Raw genomic sequence first — 16,702 nt, forward strand, 5'->3', positions numbered from 1 at the left:
TGGAAAAATACTTTAGCGAGATTTCCATTACACTTAAATAGGAGGTGAGACCGCGAGTTAAGGCCACAACTATAGTCGTTTGGGGTCACTTGGGCCACGAGATTTTCATGCTTCTTCTTCTTGTCCCATCCATTCTGGTTAATCCATTGATTTAATTATTATTTTTTTATTCTATCTTTTTGCACTATCTCATATAAAAAATCATTAACGATTTTTAACATCCATGCAATGCAACTTCAAATCACACGAACCACGAGCAAGTTATTTATTAAAAAAGAAGAATAATGAGAAATATATATATACAAAGAGATGGAGTAGAGATAGTGAAACGACGACCATTGAAGGGGTTGCAGCAACCAGCAGGCTAACAGTCAAACCAGCTTTAAATTTCGCCGCCTCGTTAAAAGGGAAAAAATGAAAACTCCCGCCACGTCATGATGCGGCTTGTGGCTGCCTATATATATCTGGGGTTTCGACTATGATGGGGGGAATGTAGGAGAAATTCAAAGTTACCAACCTTACGCCTCTGGTTCCACGTTTGATCTTCAATCCATACCAACAATGGCCTTCTGGGTTAGTTAGCCCCATCTCTCTCTATCTTTGTGTGTGTGTGTGTCTATATATATATATATATATACAAACACGCACGCATGCACAGATTTTACATAGATGTGTATGCGCGTGTAATAATTAACTACAACCAGATTCGGATGCGTTTTTCGAATTTTGATTTTTTGTGTTGGTGTTAGTTGAATATTACGCAATGGGAACTATTGGAGAAAACGGTATTTTTTGATTTTGTACGAAACAACTTTTGGTCAGTTTCGGAGCTATGGAGATCCGAGGGTTTTTGGTGTCGCAAACAGCAAAAAGAAAGAAAAACAATTCAAAATTTTCTTTCTCTGTTGCTGATCAATTTGTGACTTTGGTGTTTTGGGAGTTGAAGTAAGACCTGGAAGACCATTCACCCATTCATATAATCAAGTGAGAGGAAGGCTTCGCATTTCTCAGGTAGAAGAGAACAAAACTAGAATTTGATTGATCTTATCGCCTTCTATTTAATTGAACGAATGAAAATTGTAAGGATTTATAGACTTAAGGTAATTTATTGGTTGTGATTTATCAAGCAACCTTGGGGATTAGTGCTTCTACTAAGAAGTGTTTACTTCAGTGTAATGTGGGGGGTATATCACATCAAAGGTTACAAAACTTTGATGTCTTTTACAATTTGATCACTAAACTTCAATTCATTGCAAAGTGATCATAAACCTTTAAAATGTTTTGCAATATGGTCACTAAAGTGATTTTTTGACATTTTCTCGCTAAAATTGCTGATGTGGCAATTGCCACATCAGCGCCACATCATTGCCATGCCAATAATTTCAGCTAAGAACCATAAAAAAATCACTTTAGTGACCACATTGCAAAACATTTTAAAGTTTTGTTATCACTTTGCAAGGAATTAAAGTTTAGTGACCAAATTAAAAATGATGCCAAAGTTTTGCGACCTTTGGTGTAATTTACTCGTAATGTGGGAGATAAAAGTCATGTTTTACTGTGTGCTTTAATACCTGAACAAACAGAGTATTGCCATTTGGACTTGGAATTTGAAGAGACAGATGAAGTAATCTTTTTTGTTATTGGTACTCGAAGTGTTCACCTCACTAGTTACTTTCTTGGTAATAGCCGTCACTCAAATCTAGATGATAATACGTTTCCTTTTTGTTTGTTTGGCAAATTGTCATCACTGAATGACTTGTTTTGGCTAGTGCTTATCTCTTTTGTTTTCCTATCATTAGTTGCTATACATCACTAACTGACTTGTTTTGGAAACTCCCCCTCATTTCCATGCCAAATTGATGAGGCCAGGTCCATCTCTTTGTGCCTTTTTCCTGAAGAAGTTCCTTGTTAGATTTGCTGTGTTGGGGAGTGTTGATTATCCTATTTGAATACAGAATAGCTTTATCTGAACTACTTGACCTTCTAAAAGGGACCAAAATGGTTTTTTATTTACTATTATTACTATTGTTACATGTCCAAGTTTATTTGATGGAAAATTTTTTATTTTCCTTTACCATCCCGTTAAAGAGAATCCCATGGAGAGGACATTGGGAACACATATTCGGAGAAATCTACTCACAGTAGCAAGGAAGATGAATATGAGGATAGTTTTATTGATGATAGTGAACCTAAAGTTTCTCCCCCTTCACCATGGTCAAATGGAAGAGGTATGTTTTGCTCACAGTAGCCATATTTTCTCTTTGCCCTGTGATTCTCTTAAACACTAATGTTGTTTGTCTCTAGTCAAATCACTGCACACCTTGTTTGGATCCTTGTGGTGGATGCCACACTTGATTGGGCATTCTTTTATACGCCTTGTTCCTATATAATGCTTTGAATTGGTTGCGATCCAAGCTTCATTTAAATTGTTCCTATATAACATTGCTTACCTATATTAAGCAATACCTTTTATCCTACAAAAGGTGGCTTCTCTTGTAATGTGGTTATTTTGACTTCAGAATCTAATCAGGAGATGTTGGATAAGAAAAAATCAAAAGGGAGGAAAGGAACCCGTAAGAGACTTAAGAAGAAGTACCAACCAATTGAGTCTGATGACAAGAATTCACTCCAACAGAATATTGCCAATCACTGTACCGGTGTACCGAGAGTGGAAAGTGAAGATGAGGACAACTTGCCTATTCTGTCTGTGTAAAATTGTTACACCTGAAGCAGGACATAATATTGACATGGAAATTGGTGAAATGAGCAACAAGAAATCTGAAGATGGTTACCATCCCACTAGTACACCAAATAGTGAAGCTAATGTTGTTGCTGATAGTGGTGTAGGAAGGTGAGTGCCACAGACTGGGTCTTGTGCTTTGATGGAATTTTTGGTACTCCAAATAATCTGCGATAATCTCTTTAGAACTGAGTTTTGTGTAAATGGTTAAAAAAAATTGAAGACTTCTTATAATGATGCAAAAAAAAAAAAAAAAGGAAAGCAAAAGTTTTGGACCTCTCCTTCGTTCCCATCACTAGACTTGTTAGGCACCTATATACCTATCTTTGATCTATAATGTTTGCTAGTGATTTGATTGTTAATTGTAATTTCTGATTATTCATCATCTTTATCTTGTGTATACATGAGCAGGGATATGGGCCTGCCATGCGATTCCATGCTGCCTCCTAATGCAATTCGTCTTGAAAATGGCTTAGAACTTAACGAAGAAATAGCAAACAAGCCTGCTGAGGAGAAAACTCTTGAAACTTATAGTGTTACTGGTTATAATGCTATCAATGAGGATAAATTGCAACACACAGAGGAAAAGAGGGATAATGAGGATTTGCTAGGTAAGAATGGAGATGATCAGAATTCAGCCAATGACAAGTGAGTACCGTATCATTCTTGGGAGCCATTAAATCACACATGTATTATCTATATGAATCTTTTATGCGTAATGTTGGTGTATTGATTGATAATTGTGATTTTTGATTATTCATCTTCATCTTGTGTATGGATATGGACTTGCCATACAATTCCATGCTGCGTTCTGATGGAATTAGTCCCGAGATTTGCTTAGCATTGAATGAAGAAATGGAGGAATTGCAGCGCACAGAAGAAAAGACTGATAATGGGCATCTTCTAGTTAAGAATTGACAAGATGAAAAATCAACCAATGATAAGTGAGTACTGTATTGTTCTTTGTAACTTGAAGGATAGTGGAACTGTATAAGACAAGGTAGTTAATGAGAATCCAACCAACATGAAGTGAGAATCATTATTTTGTCTACAGCTCTGTTTCTAGAGTCTTGCTATGCCCCCATGTATTTTCTTGAATAGGATAACTGTCCAGTTGTATGATCCACTGCTGTCTTCTACTGATGCTGGCTCAAACAATGGGGTAAAGCCAAACAAGAGGACGAAAGAATCAGCTGCTTATGTAAAATCTCTTGAAGGTAATACAAGCAATAATAACATCCCTAAAAATGACAGTGTAAAGCAAAATGAAGGTGGGGCTGGCAAAACTATCAAGGATCTTGATGAGAAAAGTGAAACAGATCAGAAGTCTTTTCACGATAAGTAAGTAATCTATTCACCTTTCCCCTTTTCTATGGAAAAAAAAGAAAAGGGAAACTGTATTTGTGGCTGTGACTAAGAATATTTTATGTTGTTTAGATCACATGCAGTGTTATTCAAGGCCCAAGGCACATTAAGGTTCAAAGGGTCCTTGGCACTTGTGGCTGCAGGCTCTTATGTTGTTTCTTTTCCTTTTGATTTGTTATTTATTTAGTATTTAGTAATAATTGAAATTGGAATCTCAAAAAGGCAGGAACGCCTAAGCCCGAGGTTGCCCCTGAGGTTCTGGTGGGCCTAGCTGTGCCTGGCTGGTCTGCGCCTGCCTAGGAGAATTCCAGGAGCCTAGGCACGCCTTTAATAACACTGATCACATACTTTTTCTTGTCCATGTGTAATTCATATGTAGCATATTTCCTTTTAACCCATTTTGCTGGTTGTAACAAATGCCGTAGTTTCTGTTTGGTGACCAACCTTTATCCAACTGGGGGGAGTCTCATGCTTGTTGAACAAGCTTATCCAGTACTTGTTTCTTGGTTGACCTTTAATTTTATCGGCAATTTTTGTTTGCATTCTGTGCAGGGGTGTTAACCTTGATAAGTTATTACGAACACATTATCCAAGATTGTTCGGCTTTAAAATTTATCAGTTGTGAGCTAAGATGTCTCCGAGTTAACTAAAGTTAAACTCATGCATGAGACAATATCATATATGTTTGCTATGCTTTACTTTCATCTTGTAGCAAAGGCCAAAGTAATAAAAGTTCATTAAACGCAGCAAAATGAATTATTTCGAGATTAATGTACAAGAAAAAGAAAAGAGAAGACAACTCGAAGCTCTAGCGAAACAAGGCGTTAGCTCAAAGGAGTCGCATCTTGGGGAGCTCAGTCTTGGGCACCTTCAGAAGATAGGTTGGCTCCCACTTGGTCCGGCACGAGGGAAGCTGGGATAGCCTCCTTCTCTGCAGCCTGAGCAACGAACTTCTTCACCTCTTCCACCACTTCTTCACCAAAGAAGAAGTCTAGCTCGGGGTGCTCCTCCCACAAAGTGTAGAGGAATTGGCTGTAGGTTTCGGATTCAACCTCCTCACACTCCTTAACTACCCGGGCTTTCATTTGTGCTACCTCTTCTTTGGCCTCCTTTTTGGCTGGCTCCGCCTCCCTTGATGCGGCTTCAGCTCGACCCAGGGCCGACTTTAAGTCTTGTCAGGTTTTTCTTAGCTCCGCTATAGCCGCGTTAAGCTTCGAGTTGAGACTAAAGGAGAGTGTTTCACGAGCTGCAACCTCGTGGGCCAATGTAACACCCCCTCTCCTAGCACTGCCCGTGAAAATATGCTACTGGGAAAATAGATAAAATAAAATAAAACTCTCCGATAAACTAAAATTTGATACCATAACTAAACATCTCAATCAAACTGAAATAAAAACTCTGAGTCAAACAAACTAAAAACCATAAACTCTGTCTAAGAGAAAATCCCTCAATTGAAATATAAACTAATCCTAAACTGACTAAACACCATAGAACTAACAAAACTCCAACACATCTTTCGTCTTAAGTGGCTCCACGTACACACACTACTTGAAAGTAAAGCAAGATCGCTACGAGGCAAACAACGTAGTTCAAAATTTTTGAACTTACCCGAATCCCGGCGATTAGATCAACGTCGAAATCAAATCATTCACATACAAATAAATAAATCTAACCTTTAGATTATCAAGTCGTTCGCGGATTCGGGCCATCCAAGCATCCGGCCTCTAACTCGTGATACACGGCACGCGTCCGTTGGCAAAGAGAGCGGAATAGGAGTGCTAGCTCCTTCTCCTTTGCGTGGCTTGTGTATGGACGGAAAAAGAACACCCTCGTTTCGTATTGATGCCAAAAGAAACGGGGAAGAGTGAGCGGCAATACGTTTTTCAACTCTTGAAAAACGACACCAAAAATCCCTACAATTTTGGGTAACCTATAAAGGGATATTTATAGAGAAATATCCTTGGATTTCTAAAACCCTAATGGATTGGGCTAGCCCATTAATTCTAATTTAATTAGAATCTTAAGTGGGCTTATTTTAGTCCAACTAGAAATATAATTAAATGGCTCAAATCCTTTTATAGGTTTAAATAAAATATTTTAGCTCAAATCTAATTCAATCGCAAATATAATATTTAATATTTAGCCCAAATCTAATTTGGTCCAAATATAATATTTAATATTTGGCCCAAATCCAATTTAGTCTAAATATAATATTTATTTAATATTTGGCCCAAATCTAATTTAGTCCAAATATAATATTTAATTTAATATTTGGCCCAAATCAAATTTAGTCCAAATATTAACTTAAGCCCAAATATATTTTATTTCCTATTTTCCACTCCAACAAATAGAAAATTATTAAATTAGAAACTCCTTCCTAATTTAATCAATTTCCATTTTAGCAAACTCTTTCCATTATGACGACTACTCATCATATCGACGTAATTACGTTTATTTGTTCTTTTTCCGTGAGAACCTACGACGGCACAACTTCTTGTCGAAGTGTCTCACTTAACCATACGTCTACTCTCCTAGTTTAAGCCAGGGACCGTGCCTATTGCGTATGACTCATTAGGCTTCCGAATATGTTGGTAATGTGTCGGTATGAACACATAAGACAAGATTGGCTTTTAGCAAGACGTCATGCCTACCCAATTATTCAGAAGGATTCATAATCCGCAAATAACCTTTCACGAGCATGGTTACCGTATAATACGATCCTCTCATCAATGTATCTTATGTGATCTCAAGTATGGTGATGTGTTGCTTGATAATGATCACATGAGTTTTTTTTGGTCTTCTGAATATCTTCACTTAATAGAAAGTGAATCAATAACTCCTTATTGATCTCTTTCACCATGGCCATGGATTTAAAGTGAATATCCACCGAAGGCACCTTAGATACATCATCCTCTATCAAGGGATTGATGAGTCCCATCTTGGCTATGCACCCATCTCCATAAGCCTCATGATATACCCAATGATCGCCCACATGTAGCCTTTGTCTAGGCCCATCGAAACGATGTCAAAGCATACCGGTCTTCTTATGAGATGACCGTGACAACCTTAGGTCCAAGGATTAGTTACACTCATCTCGTATGAGAATACCATCAACATATAACCAAAATGGATTTTCATGGCGAGTCATGTCCAGTGACATGTTCTCCAACATTGGTCACCTATGTACTTGTCTAGGCATCCCCATGCCTATGGGTGTGAGACCCCCATTGCTATCACATAACAAAAACATACCACATACAAGTCTTACCGCAATTGTCAATGTCCATTCTTGACATTGCTATGACTTGGGACGTTTAATTATGTCTAGAAACTGTGATGCATCATCTCACATCTTTATAGATTAATCACAGTATACATCATATGGACTTCTATCTAGTTTCATTCGGTTATTACAATAATAACAAGAAACTAATAGAATGACTTCTTGTGAATTTGAACAACTCTTATTCAAATAATAAACATGATTACAATTGTCAATGTACAACATTCCCAATCTGATTGGGTCTAGAGCACCTACACTAATATTCTCCCACTTGCACTAGAGCCAATCATTCATGTATCTTATACCTGATGATCGAACATGACTTTCATGTTTCTCCTGGGACAGAGCTTTAGTCAAGGGATTTACGACGTTGTCATCCGTTGATACTTTCTCTACATATGTCACCTCAGCTGATAATCTCCATTATCATATGGTGAAGTCGTAATACAAATTTGGTCCGTTGATGAGACCGTGGTTCCTTCGCTTACTCGATGGCTCCATTATTGTCCCAATAACTGTTATTGGATCAATAATGCTAGACACCACTTTAAGTTCAGCAATGAAATTACGGATCCATACAACCTCCTTAGCTATTTCGAAGGTTGTTATGTATTCGACTTCAGTTGTTGAATTTGCTACTATCTCTTATTGGAACTCTTCCAACTCATGGCCCAACCATATAGGCAGAATATGAATTTCGACTGTACATGATTTAAAATCATCACGGTCAAATTGGAAACTAGCATCCATGAACCCCTTCATGGTATGCTCTCATTCTCCATATGGAAAAAACATCTCTTTAGTGCTTCATAAGTACTTAAGAATATTTTTCACAGCAATCCAGTGTTTCTCACCTGGATCAGCTTGATATCTACTACATATGCTCAAAATATATGCGATATCAGGCCTTGTACATAACATGGAATACATGATTGAGCTAATAGCCAAGGCATATGGTGCTCGACTCATCCTATCTCTCTCATCTTGTGTCTTCGAACACATAGCCTTGGAGAGATGTATTCCATGTGACATGGGAAGACTTCTCCTCCTAGAATCTTCCATGCTAAGCCTCTTTAGCACCCTATCAATGTACGTGCTATGGGAGAGTGCTAACAACCTCTTGGATCTATCTCTATAGATCCTTATTCCCATAATATAGGCTGCTTCTCCCAAATCTTTCATAGAGAAAATATTTTGAAAGCCATATTATAACTAATTGAATCATGGGAACACCATTCCCTATGAGCAATATATTATCCACATATAGGACTAAAAGGACCACCACGCTCCCACTAACCTTTTTGTAAACACAAGGATCAACTTCCCTTTTGTGAAAAATCAACATTTTCGATCTTTTCCATCAAAACATTGATTCTAACTCCGGGATCCTTGCCTTAGTCCATAAATGGACCTTTGCAAGTTGCAAATCTTATTTGCATGTTTATGAGTAACAAAACCGACAGGTTGTGTCATATACACATCCTCGACCAGGTTTCCATTAAGGAAAGCTATTTTGTCATCCATCTGCCATAAACCAGAGTCAATGTCAGACATTGCCTCATCATAGGTAGTAAGCTCATCGTTTTCAGCTAGAAGCACATCTCCATGTGCCAAGATGAGAAATCCATATCTCTCTTACTCGCGACGAACCCTCATCGACCTACAAGGTTCTTCTGTAGAAGGTTGGGGAGTTGACACAACATCTTGTGTCTGATTTTTCTCGGGTTCCTTGCACGGGAGTGTTTGTTTATGGTTTGCCTCGAATCTCTTCGAGCTTAACATTCCTTCCGCTAGCCACAGCATCTAAGAATTCCTTCTCAAAGAATACCACATGCTTGGCAACAAAACACCTTTTGTTCATATGGGTGGTAAAAGTAATATCCATTTGTTTCTTTTGGATATTCCACAAACAAACATCTCATTGATTTGGGTTTTAACTTTTTACTGTCAACACACTTAACATAAGCTTCACAACCCTAAATCTTAAGAAAAGACAAATTTGGCTTCTTTCCTTTCCATATCTTATATGGAGTCTAAGTAACTGACTTACTTGGAACCCTGTTCAAAACAAAGATCGTGGTGATGAGTGCGTATTCCCAAAATGAAATAGGGAGTTTAGTGCGACTTATTATGGACCAGACCATGTCTAACAAGGTCATATTCCTCCTTTCAGACACACCATTCATCTCCGGTGTTTCAGGTGGAGTCCATTGCTAAAGAATCCCATTCTATTTCAGGTGATTTAGAAACTCACTGTTCAAGTATTCACCACCTCGATTTGATCGAAGTACTTTAATACTTTTCTCAGTTTGTTTCTCTACTTCAAATCTGAATTCTTTGAACTTTTCAAAAGCCTCAGATTTGTGTCCCATAAGATACACATAACCAAAACATGATCTATCATCAGTAAAGGTTATGAAGTAGACATATCCACCTCTAGCTTGGATGGACATGGGTCCACACACATCAATGTGCACAAACTCTAGCACTTCTGTGGCCTTCACTCTCTTTACTTTAAAAGGAGACTTAGTCATTTTACCAAGTAAACAAGATTTGCAAGCACCATGTGATTCATAATCAAATGTGCTAAGATATCCAGCTTTATACAAGTTGGATGTGCGGGTCTCATTTATGTGGCTGAGGCGACAATGCCATAAATAAGTGCTATTTAAATCACCTGATTTAAGTCGCTTAATATTTATGTTATTTATAGGAGTACCAATATCAAGGACATACAAACCATTACGTACTGTTGCTTTATCATAAAACAACTTATTTTTATAAAATGAACAACTATTGTCTTTAAATAAAAATGAATATCCATCCTTGTTAAATAAGAATTAGAAATTATATTCCTAGTTAAACTAGGATTGTAGTAACAGTTATGTAACTCCAATACAATCCCTATGGGAAATGTTAATAAATAGGTCCCTACAATTAATGGAATAACTTTTGATCCCTTTATCATGTGTAGGTACACTTCTCTTATTATTAATCTCCTCGTACTCCTAAGCCCATACACGAAAGTGTAAATATGAGCACTAGATCCAGTATCTAATACCCATGTGGACTGATCAGAAGTAGATAGATTAATTCCAATAACATAAATACCTAAAGTGCCTTGAGTAGAATTCTTCTTACTCTACACCTCTTAGTTTATCACAGTGGAGATAAATCGCCTCCTCCTTACTTTTTCAAGTTTTGGTCTTTTGGACTTTTCCAGATTGCGCTATGAAAGAACTCTTCTTCATTTTGGCTTTCTTACTCTTGGGCTTACCCCTGTGCACCTTGGGCCCTTCAACTAAGAGAACACTTCCCTTGACCTATAATCAATTTTAGGTTCGATCTCCCTTAGTATGGACAACCACTCTCCAAGAGTCTTTTCCATAACTGTTAGGGAGGGACTGTAGCACTAAGTCTAGGGTAAGTTTCGGCATCCATACCCAAGTTTAGCTCTAGCAATCTATTGATAAAATGTATCATCTCCATGACATGCTTCTCAATAGATGATCCTTGAGCCTAGCCATGATCTCATATGCATCATAACTCTTATGTTGCTACCTATGTTTCGGGGTCATGGCAGCCAAGATGATATACCAAGCGATGATCATATCACCCTTGTGCATCGTCCAGGTCTAATGTGCTACTATTTCCTTAATTGGTGGCTTCGCAAGAAGAGATCTCTCTATCGCATAGAGAATCTTATCATACATGAGGATTATCCTCAAGATGATCTCCCAGTCTTAGAAATTAGTCCCGTTGAAGGTATTATTGCCCTCGAGTATCGATCTTATCGACATGTTTCAAGACATTCTAGATCAGCAACCGAATAGAGATATTATTATAATCATATTGAATTATGAAATCATAAATTGCAAGAAGTAACATTTTATAATTGCTCCCACTATTTTCTACGAGTTTGTCACCCTTAAGACATAACTTGGGAAATCCCATTGGAAGATTTCCTAGTGGGCTAGGATCCCATCTCCCCTCGCACAACCTTGAGTGACTCAACAAATTGTGCTAGGATCAATTAGGTAAGTACTTGCTACCAATTGCATCTCCATGCAACTCCTAGATTCATTGGGTTGACAACTCCTTGTCAAGCACATCTTATGTGACTCTCAATCTTTGCCTCTATACTTAGTAAGGCCTTGAGTGACTCAACAAACCCCACCTTTCTAGTTAAGTCAGACCCATCATTCAGGGACATCTCATGGCCCATGAAACATAGGAATCATAGGTGACACATGACCTTGAGTGACTCAACAAATCAAGTGTCAACTAGAAACCTAACGCTTCATAATGATGGAAGGCAAGTTGGTTTAATATTAATGAGCGATTTATTATTTATTTATTTAGGTCTCATCACATGCAATTAATCAAATTAATCATGCATAATAAACGACTCAAACCGATGTATGGTATGGATAACTACGGCTAGCCCCCTCGAGCCATAGAGGAAAGCTAGCGGGTCAAACCTAAGTGAAGAATCACATCTTGCATCTCAAGCACATTCTCCAAGCCTTCGTTGGTATTTGAATCTTGTCTTCAATTTAGCTCCATCTCTTACTCTTCATACAAACTACAACTATCACTACTCTATTCTATTCTACATACATTACATAGAATCAGAAACCCCGAGTTACATTTGGGGGGAGTGACATGAGAAGAGAATGTACATCAGAGTATAAGAGAGGCAGGACACGCAAGCCCTATTTCAAAAACCAAATTTACAAGCATTCATTCCCAACATAAAATAAATGGTCGACTCGATCCATACCATACACCCATGCAATCAATCTAATTGATTCATTCACAATTATGTTAATTAATTGTCGCATCCATTTCAATCTTAATGAAATGCTTTCAATAAATTGAAAATTTATATAATTTTGGAAAAACAAAATTATTTTAATTTTGTTGGGCTTAGGCTCCATTCATTAGTCTAACTAACAAGGCTCCACAGGCCTTGGATCAACCAATGCATGTCAAACATACACTAGCAGCCCAATAATTAATAAATAACCCAATTAACGGCCCTGGCCCAATTTTAATCACGGCTCATAAGTGTCATACACTCATAGAACGGATAAAAATAATAAAAAATAGCCAAACAATTTGGTCAGGCCCCACCTAAGGGAACGAAACGCACTGGGCCACCGAAGGGACGGCCTAGGTGCATCACGTGGACCCTGGGGAAGGGTCAAACGGAAGCTTGAGGGAGCAGGAGGGGCCGGGAGGCTGTTGGGTAGGCAAAAAAGGCCAAGAGGTGCGGCTAGGGCCGCATGGGGCGGGCGTTAGGCGCGGTTGGGCCGCATCTGGCGCGTAGAGCTGCGGCTGGGGCACGCGGCAAGGGCCGTTGGGGGGCGAGCCGGGCCGCGCGACCCAGCGCGGGCGACCGTGCCTGGCCGGGCGCTGCGCGCGCCCAGGCAGTGCCCAGTGCGCGCGGGCCCCACTCGGCTGCGACTTTCAACGCCCCAGTGCATCCGTATGCACCCCGAACCCTGTTTCACCCTTTTTCGTGTCATACACGATCTTTTACCCTTTCACCAAAAAACGTTTTGCAATTCAAAAATACAAACGCAACAATTATTTAATTATTTCACAAATAACAACATAACCGAATCCACACGTAAAGAATTGAAATATTTCGACGATGGCTCTAATACCACTGAAAGTAAAGCAAGATCGCTACGGGGCAAACAGTGTAGTTCAAAATTTTTGAACTTACTTCGATCTCGGTGATTGGATCAACGTCGAAATCAAATCATTCACATACAAATAAATAAATCTAACCTTTAGATTATCGAGTTGTTCGCGGATTCGAGCCGTCCAAGCGTCCAGCCTCTAACTCGTGATGCGCAGCACGCGTTCGTTGGCAAAGAGAGCGGAATATGAGTGTTAGCTCCTTCTCCTTTGCGTGGCTTATGTATGGACTGAAAAAGAACGCTCTCATTTCGTATTGATGCCAAAAGAAACAGGGAAGAGTGAGCGGCAATACGTTTTTCAACTCTTAAAAAATGACACCAAAAACCCCTACAATTTTGGGCAAACTATAAAGGGATATTTATAGAGAAATATCCTAGGGTTTCTAAAACTCTAATGGATTGGGCTAACCCATTAATTCTAATTTAATTAGAATTTTAAGTGGGCTTATTCTAGTCCAACTAGAAATATAATTAAATGGCCCAAATCCTTTTATAGGTTTAAATAAAATATTTTGGCCCAAATCTAATTCAATCCCAAATATAATATTTAATATTTAGCCCAAATCTAATTTGGTCCAAATATAATATTTAATATCTATTCCAAATCTAATTTAGTCTAAATATAATATTTATTTTAATATTTGGCCCAAATCCAATTTAGTTCAAATATAATATTTAATTTAATATTTGGTCCAAATCAAATTTAGTCCAAATATTAACTTAAACCCAAATATATTTTATGTAAGGCCCCCTCCTAGGTCCCTAAAGAACCCAAACGGGTGCCCTACTGAAATAGAGGTAACCTGATCACAAAGGATCTGTCATGCATGCCGCTGATAAATATCAAAAGAAAACTGAGAAAAGAAACTTGCTATCCTGGCATGCATTTCAAAACCTCAATCTGATATACAACAGCTGATCTCTAGGCTTACATAGCCCAGGCATGCATAAAATACATCACTGGCACACTGGCCACAAAAATAAATACAATCCATACAGACTCATATAAAGTGAAGAAAACTATAGACTGGAAGCGACAAAATGGATAAAAATAAACTCCCAGGCTGATAACTGCTAGGTCTGCATGGCCCTGTACACCATCTAACCCATAAGTCGGGAACCGTTAGACTCGCCCATGACCAGGCCCTTGCCTTTACCTGGAATGAAGAGAAACAAGGTGAGTCCAAATGACTCAGCAAGCTCATAAGAAAGGAAGGCACAAGAATAGGCACTAAGAATACAATTGCCTCTAAAGTACATAATAAGCTAAAACTCATGCATAACATGTCATGTAGGCTCATAAACAGAAGCAGGTATCAACTGAAAAGTAACAATGCTCACATACTGGATCTTGGGGCCCAAATAAGGAATGCACTGGCACCCAAGTCCTAATACAAACCTGCCACTGCCCTGAAGGCAGACTGTCTCTGAACTACGAGCTAAAGCTCGCTCGAGTGGGAGCGACCACACTCGCTGGCACACATAAGCGTCCAAAATAAAAACTAGGCACCCCAAGGCGTCCTTAATAACTCGGTCCGGGAAAGCCCGACACCGTACAACTGTATCTCAAAATCGGCGCCAAGACTCATGCAAATGCAGCACATAAGGGTGGCTAGTAAACTGGACAGGATACAAAGCCCCCATAAGCCAAGCATCCCGCCAAGCCTCGCCCAACTAGTAAATCACACGCCAAATGCAAATGCTTGTGCTTAACAACTAGCAAATAAATAGCATGATCGTGTGACAAGCACTCAAGCCAAATGGAATCCCCCATGCATACCTCATGCCTTTACATGCATAAGAAAGAACTATAACTATTCTAAAAATAAAGGGATTCACATGCTCGAATTTCATCCACAACAACCTCTAATGAGAACCTAGGAACCTAGCTTCATTCCCGCAATAATCAGAAGGGAGAATCAAGCCCTTCAAAGCTCACAATAATGGACTGACCAAATATGATCCAAATGGGTTGAATTATATACCAAAACGAATCCTATCGAGTCTAGTTTACAACCCTTCAAACGGTTTATCAATCGGAGTTTTCTACTAAAAGTTATACTTGAAACACTGGAGCATGCGCAGGCTGAAAACGGGAAAGGTTGGTCGACCGATGGAAAGAATCGGTCGACCAACAGTGACTTGAACACCCAGTTGGTCGACCGATTAAGCCCTTGGTCGACCAACAGAACCCTCTACACCCCATTGGTCGATCGATTAAAGACAATTGGTCGACCAAGCTCAAAGAAAAACTCCCGAACATCCCCAAATACATGCCAAATGCCCGAAATTACCCATATAAACCACTCTCCTTCAAATCCCACCACAACTCCCATGGATTATAGGGTGGAAGAGACCCTATTTGAAGTTCCAAGACACTTCAAGTGAAACAACTAAGGATTGAGGGAGATTTACAATCATTTCTACATAGGTATCCACATGGGTTTGGGTTTTGCAAATCATGGAGGTATTCAACTCATATTCTCAAAATACCAAGATTTAAGAGTGTAGAAGAAGATTAAGAGGAGAAGAGCTTGCCTTTAGAACTCCTCCTCCTTGCAAGACTTGCTTGAGTTGATTTTCTCTTCAATATACTTGACCCTACCCTTGAAATGGAAGAAAATGGAGAGAAAAGGGGAAGAGAAGCAATCTTAACTTGATTAATCACTCTTGGAGGCTTCAAATTCAAGAAAGAATGGAAGAGGAAAACTTACTAACCTTGGCTCTTCTCTTTCTTTCTCCCGTTCGGCTCCCTCTCCCTTCTCCACTTTGATTTCTTCACTTAGGGCAAAGAAAAGCCTTTCTCTCTCTATATACAATTACCCTCTTTATTCATTTACCAAAATGCCCTTTTTCATTTAATAAGCTATATACTTAATATGAAAGGGTAAATTAGACATTAACTAAGCACCACAAATTGCAAAGAGATAACCCGACCCATATCTCGAAATATAGTGGGTCCCACTTCGCCAAAGTCAAACATTTGACTTTTTCATATTTTCTTGGAAATAACCTACAATTACACATAACAATCACCAAAACTTATCATTCTTATATCATAGATGCCTCATTGCAAAATATAGCACCCGGACCCGCTAACGGGTCGTTACATTTTATTTCCTATTTGCCACTCTAACAAATAGAAAATTATTAAATTAGAAACTCCTTCCTAATTTAATTAATTGCCATTTTAGGAAGCTCTTTCTATTATGACGACTCCTCGTCATATCGACGTCATTACGTTTATTTGTTCTTTTTCCGTGAGAACCTATGGCGGCACAACTTCTTGCCGAAGTGTCTCACTTAACCATACGTCCACTCTCCTAGTTTAAGCCAGGGACCGTGCCTATTGCGTATGACTCATTAGGTTTCTGAATATGTTGGTAATGTGTCTGTACGAACACATAGGACAAGATTGGCCTCTAGCAATGCGTTATGACTACCCAATTATTCAGAAGGATTCATAATCCACAAATAACCTTTCACGAGCATGGTTACCGTATAATACGATGCTCTCGTCAATGTATCTTATGTGATCTCAAGTATGGCGATGTGTTGCTTGATAATGATCACATGAGTTTTTTTTGGTCTTCTGAATATCTT

The 16,702-nt window shown here is 38.7% G+C and overlaps 1 protein-coding gene across 1 annotated transcript; it reads left to right on the forward strand.

The window, feature by feature from the left end:
* The first annotated feature begins 832 nt into the window (after positions 1-832).
* LOC127804562 (uncharacterized) lies at positions 833-4,730 on the forward strand. The gene is made up of 7 exons (XM_052341435.1): positions 833-945; positions 2,089-2,228; positions 2,734-2,851; positions 3,152-3,388; positions 3,717-3,740; positions 3,842-4,081; positions 4,658-4,730. The coding sequence occupies exons 1-7, from the start codon at positions 833-835 to the stop codon at positions 4,728-4,730; spliced, it is 945 nt and encodes a 314-aa protein (XP_052197395.1).
* Positions 4,731-16,702: the final 11,972 nt, after the last annotated feature.

The sequence above is a fragment of the Diospyros lotus genome, chromosome 6 (genome assembly GCF_014633365.1).
Source record: "Diospyros lotus cultivar Yz01 chromosome 6, ASM1463336v1, whole genome shotgun sequence".
Lineage (NCBI taxonomy): Eukaryota > Viridiplantae > Streptophyta > Magnoliopsida > Ericales > Ebenaceae > Diospyros > Diospyros lotus.